This window comes from Cricetulus griseus, assembly GCF_003668045.3.
Source record: "Cricetulus griseus strain 17A/GY chromosome 1 unlocalized genomic scaffold, alternate assembly CriGri-PICRH-1.0 chr1_1, whole genome shotgun sequence".
NCBI lineage: Eukaryota > Metazoa > Chordata > Mammalia > Rodentia > Cricetidae > Cricetulus > Cricetulus griseus.
Genome location: NW_023276807.1, coordinates 148,939,669 through 148,945,668, shown reverse-complemented (window position 1 = coordinate 148,945,668; position 6,000 = coordinate 148,939,669). Strand labels below are relative to the sequence as shown.

Below are 6,000 nucleotides of genomic sequence, written 5' to 3'. Positions count from 1 at the left end.
GAGTCCTCATAAGGAGCAGAGATAAAAGGAGAAAGCAAGAAATAATTCAAATGCAAAAAGCAATGCACTTCTCTGCAGCAGTTCTCAATAGTGTTATATATAGAAATCAGATCAGTCATTGTTTTCGAGCCTGCTAAATAAAACTGGACTGTTGGAATGGCATGCCACTTGACCTCTCAGGGCCACCACAGAAGTATTTAACTGCTGCAAAGGGAGCACTCTTGCAAGTGTCTCCTGTTTACATGCCAGATCGCCCTGCTAGTTCACACAATGTTCAAAAGGCACAAGTCCCTGGAACGCAAGAGGGAATTATTTCAGGGACTTCCACAGTCCACAATGAAGAATAATACGAGAAATTTCCACTCTTTGTCACAACTTGTCCTCTCAGCAGGCCCGCTAAGAACAACTCGAGCAGTCAAACTTTCAAAAACAACTCACTTTGAGATTGAAATACTGGATGCTCATACAAGAAAACAGATATGTATTGTGGATAAGGTAAGCTTTATCTATCTTTTAAAATGTTTCTTACTAGGCACAAAATTACTGAATTCTCATTTAGCTGAAAGAACTTTGCTAAATACATTTCTTATTTTTAACTTATTTTTTGAGTGAATAAGAAGATGGCTTATTTACTGTCACAGGAACTGTGACAGTAAATAGCAGGACCTATTTGCTACATTTTCATATGTACTTCAAAATAATACATTTAATTAAATTTTTTGCTTTATTTCCTGTTGTATTGCCTCATAATTCAGGAGTAAAACATTTAGGATGAAACACAGATTGCATAAAAGATTTTCTCTTCTTGCTTTTATAGCAATAAAATGTACATCATTTCACAGTGTTTGCTAAAAAAAAAAAAAAAAGGAAGTAAAAAAAATCCCAAAAGTTAAAAAGTATTTATCATGTATGTAGGCATTTTACTATATTGTTTTGAGTTTTTTATGCTTCTAAAATTTCAAATTTTTAAAGCACAGTCTTGAAACTCTTGAAGAGTATATCTGATTTAACACCGTCTCTCTGCATCTGCACACACAGATTTTAAAAATGAATGATGAAATCTGAGTGTCTTAGGTTAGAAAATTGTAGAACGAACATTGGAGATGTCAGCACACAAATCACTATCAATATGCTTCTCCTAATTTAAGGCAGTAATTTTAGTTTATTCCAAAGGTGAAGTTTTCAATAAAATTGTTTATTTTGTTCTATAGAAACCAAAATATTTGTTGTTTGTCTAAACAAATATCCAATCATTTATTCCATTTAAACATGCTCCAGGTGGATTGCCTGATAAACATTGTTCAGTGCTCTTATAACTGTTATATTATGGATAACTTAGTAGTTGAACAAATGATTTACTTTTTGGTACAAAAATGTTAAGATGTTACACTTTAACTCAGGTCACAAGTAACACTGAGGAGATTCCAATAATCTATTTGTATATAATTACAAATCATATGCATCTGTATTTCCGTAAGTGATGAACATATTTAATGTAAAGAAATATATTAATATATCTTGTTAGCTTTTTGAAACAATGCTGTCAGGAATTAGAAACCTGTTAAGACTTTAAGCTTTTCAGAGACAGCTGATGTTTGCAATATTTTACCATCAAAATATCTGAATGTATAAAATGTGTAGAAGAAAGAATAGAGCAATGAACAAGACACTAGGGGATAAGTTAAGGATTTATAAGTTAAAAATAATAAGAAATTAAACACTTGCTAGTTATTGCTTTCATGCATAATATTTTCTTTGAGGAAATGAGAATAGATTTCACTTGCATAATGTTAAATTAAAAAACAAACACAAACCCCCTTTCTTAAGATTTTCATACTTCAACTGTAAAAATCCTGGAGTTGCCTCTGTAGAAGTAACATTTAATAGAGACAACTATACTAATAAGGGGTTGACTTTGGATTCCTCACCATGCTGATTTTATTTTCTGCCTTCTTTACCCATTGTCCACTTATCTTTTCCTTCTTTATGGGAGATTCTACCTAGATAGATCACAGTACCTGCTATGTCAGCCACCTCCTACAAGCTGGCACACCCCCTTAAGCTGCACAATTTTGACATATTAAATTAAATCTCTGGCTTTACATTGAGAAGTTTCTTTTTCTTTGTTATGTTTGGTTTGTTTTACTCAGTAATTTGGTGAATATTCCTTAATGATGAAGGTGCATGAGAGAAAGAAAAGGAAGGGGATGAATACACATTTTTGATTATTCTCTAAAATTTTCCAGTAGTTTGACATTTTAATCATAATAAAACTAATATTGTGTGTTAGTTTTTTTTTACGTTTATTGCATTTCTCATGAAAATTGTGGGCTAAATGTGAACTGTCCCATTTCTCTTATTACTTTCTTCAAGTGTTCATAATGTCACTCTCAATGCTCCTCCTCTCTTATTTAATCCAAGCTATTTCACCTGGGTCTATCTTCTTCACTGTCAGAACTGGAACTTGCTGAATCACAAATGCTGCAGTGGCAAAGACTGCAGTAGCCCAAACCCTGCTACCATACTGGTACAGTGCAGCATGTTCTGTTATTAACCACTTAGAAACCTTCTCAAGACCCTAGTGTTGAATTACAAACCCAGTTTTTCCCTATAATATCTTTGGCTATTTTTTGATCTCTGATAATTCACCATCATCTGACTTATTAGGTATTTATGATCAAACCTATCATCTGTTTCATCATTGTTATCTCCATCATCTTCTATCTGTATCTTTTGTAGGCATGTCTAATTTACTATACGTGAAGCTAATAATGTATGGGACTTCTTAGGATAGTCCCTTAAATGTAATATGAACTAAATTCTTTTTAATTATACTCATGATTTGGAGAGACAATGTTTGTGCATATAAACTCAAAAGGCTAATAAATCCAATTTTATTGCTATGATTTGACATTACTTGTAATATATTTAGTTTAAAATTATTATTCTCAAATACCACAAGCAGACTCTATGTTATCTCCCACTAATTAGCTTCCACAGAGATGACCGAATTTGTAAATGGAAACTACCCTTCAAATAACTCTCCAAATACTCATGGGAGTCATGACTCATCTCCTAATCTCATGCTCCACACACAATCCATCTTCTTGACAATACCTTCAAAGTATATCCAGGCACTGACAAATCCCTGCCACTTCTACTGAGAGCATGCTTACATATTCACTCTCTGTTGTCATTATCACCTACAGTGTTTTCCCTACATGGCAACCAGAGCCTAGCTGTTAAATTGTGTCAGATAATACACTCCACCTGGCATTTAGGCCATGCCTTCCTTTGGTTTTTAACAGTCACATTTTCCAACAGGCTGTTTCTTACTGTTGAATCTTCATTGCACGCCCACACAATTTTTTTCTTTCCCTTTTCTACCTCTGTTACTATATAATACTGTTTTTTTTTTTTTGTGTGTTGTTTGGTCTGACTGTCATATGTTGATTGCATTCATAAACCCAGAGGTTTTATTGTTTTTTTCAGTTCAGCATCTTCTGCATTTAAAACAATGTTTGGCACTGTTTTAGTGAATATGTGTTTGGTAAATGACACCTGTTCAAAATGAAAGCCTGGATATTGCTCTCCTGTTCGGAAGTGATAGTTTAAAATCTGAGTGGCATAACCAAAGGATAAACACTTCGTTGTAAACAAATCAAGTTGTAAGTAAAGGAAATGTAAATCTACTTCCACACCAAGACTTTGCTTTACATCCTTCCATTAAATGAAGGATTTCTCCTTATTTTTTCCCATAGATGGTTTTACATATAATTTATATTTAAATTAGAGTATAATTTCAATAGACAATTTTATTTATTTATGCCCAAGGCTATATTGATTTTAATGAATCCGCCTAGAGATTTTCATTTAACTAAACAATTTTATGAATGAGTAAAGTAATAGAACAAATTAATAATAATAATCCAATAATAATGATACAATGAAGACTTTGAAAATACATGGTGTCATTCCTAAGAGATTATTGGGATATCAAAATATAAGAGCCTACATGAAAATATATTTTAAGGAAATAGTGAATTATTAACATTTAGCTCACATCATTATCTCCTGTAGTTAAAAATATCAAAAGCTTATCTGCTGATAAGTCATATATTCAAGAGAGTGCAAGGACTTAAAACACCCTGAGTGATAAATATTCCTGTATCTTCCCAGTCTGTTTTAAATTTATTCAAAAGAAAATGAGGTGCCTTTCTTTTGTTCTTTTGTTTATTCTTTGCCCCAACAGGTCCTTTCTAAATAGTTCATAGAAATAAAGCTCCAAGCCACCCCCCCTATACACCACAACAATAGTTCACATATATTGCTACTTTTACAAAACAGCAGAGACAATAATAGAATTAGATCACCTTAAAAGTGTGTCTTTAAATAATACCCAGGAATTCTGAAAATTTTGAACTGTTAGATAGTGTCACCTTAAATACTTCCTGCAAATTATAACCAGCATGTTGGTTTCCTAAGTTACTCTACTCTAAATCGAATATGATGTTTTCCCTAATTTGATACTGGCTTTTTTTTAATTTTTTAAATTTCACATTATTGCCACTAAAAGATTGTTGTTTATTTTCATCCACCTTTTATCTGCATCCCCAGGATCCTCCCTGTTTCTCCCACACTTTGTCACCTCTGCTTTATTATGAGTCCTATTCCCTTATTTTTCTATGGTATAGATTGATACAACTAGCAGCTTATGTTTTTTTTTTTATTAGATAGTGTATACCATTTCTTAGTCATGAAAAAGAATATCATCATTTACCATTTTAGTATAAGAAACACTCAAATATGGTTTTCCCTTACTATTTGAGGCAGAAGATAAGTCTTGTATGGTTTATCTTTTTACATACAAAAAATAAAGTAGTATCAATTAGAATGTAAACATAAATAAAACACAGGCCTTAAGTCAGTTAACAATAAATTGAGATGACATTCCTTCAAGTTTTTAATTGAAAATAGATTCTTCTCTTGCACAATACATTCAGACCATATTTTTTCCTCTCTCCACCCCTCCCTCTTCTCTTCCAACTCCCTTCTCCCCATTTCCACTCTACCTTCATTTTCCTTCAGAAAACAGCAGGCCTCCAAAGGACAACAAGAAAATGCAAAGGGACAAGGTACAATAAGACAAGGCAAAAGCCCTCCTACTGAGACAGGACAAGGCAACTCAATAGTAGGAAAATGATTGGAAAAGTATTTCCACTTTAAAGTCCCCTTGTATTTTTATTGGAAAGATAATGGTAGTATATACTTATGGGTACAATGGCTACTTTGATACATGTATACACTGTGGAATGTTAGTAGATAATCAGACTAATTAGCATATCTATTGCTATAAATACTTCCATATTTTTATGTGGAGAAAATTTAAAAATCCTTTTTTAGTTATTTTTAACTATTAGTTATTACTGAGTATAATCAGTTTTACCTGTAAAAAACCTCCAGATTTTGTTATTCTGAACAACTATTTAAATTCAATTTTAAACCTATTGGCCAACCAATTTCTTCCTTTCTCTATCAGCCCATTCCCCAAAAGGAACATCTTCATAAGTTTAGTTATTGTATTTCAGTTATTATTTTGTGAATTTAAAAATTTTAAATTAATCAGTATAGATGCACAGAATCCAACTGGAGACTCATATTTATGCTAAACACATTGGTTTATCACACTGCATGTAGATATGTGAAATTTATGTTCTCAGATGTGCTAATTTTATAGTATTAGGAACACAGGAAATATTGAATTTTAAGTTTATATATTATATTTTGTTTGAACTTGCATGATGAAATCACAGAAGTTCCTCACAGTTTTAAATTCTCCATAATTACAAAAATTTACCTTTTGCCATGATAATTCTCCTGAGTAATTTTGCAAGAATTAAAAGTTTTCTGGTTAGAATATTATCTAAAGGTATATTCATTAAGTTTGTTGAATTGGTTATTGTCAAATATCCTCAAAAACTTTTACAGTTTCATAATCCT

The 6,000-nt window shown here is 32.0% G+C and overlaps 1 protein-coding gene across 1 annotated transcript in view; it reads left to right on the top strand.

The window, feature by feature from the left end:
- Positions 1 to 270: 270 nt before the first annotated feature.
- Positions 271 to 6,000, top strand: part of Tecrl (trans-2,3-enoyl-CoA reductase like) — a 67,988-nt gene continuing 62,258 nt past the window's right edge. Inside the window, exon 1 of the mRNA XM_027390974.2 lies at positions 271 to 495. Coding sequence (XP_027246775.1) covers positions 271 to 495 — 225 coding nt within the window. The remainder of the gene's footprint in view (positions 496 to 6,000) is intronic.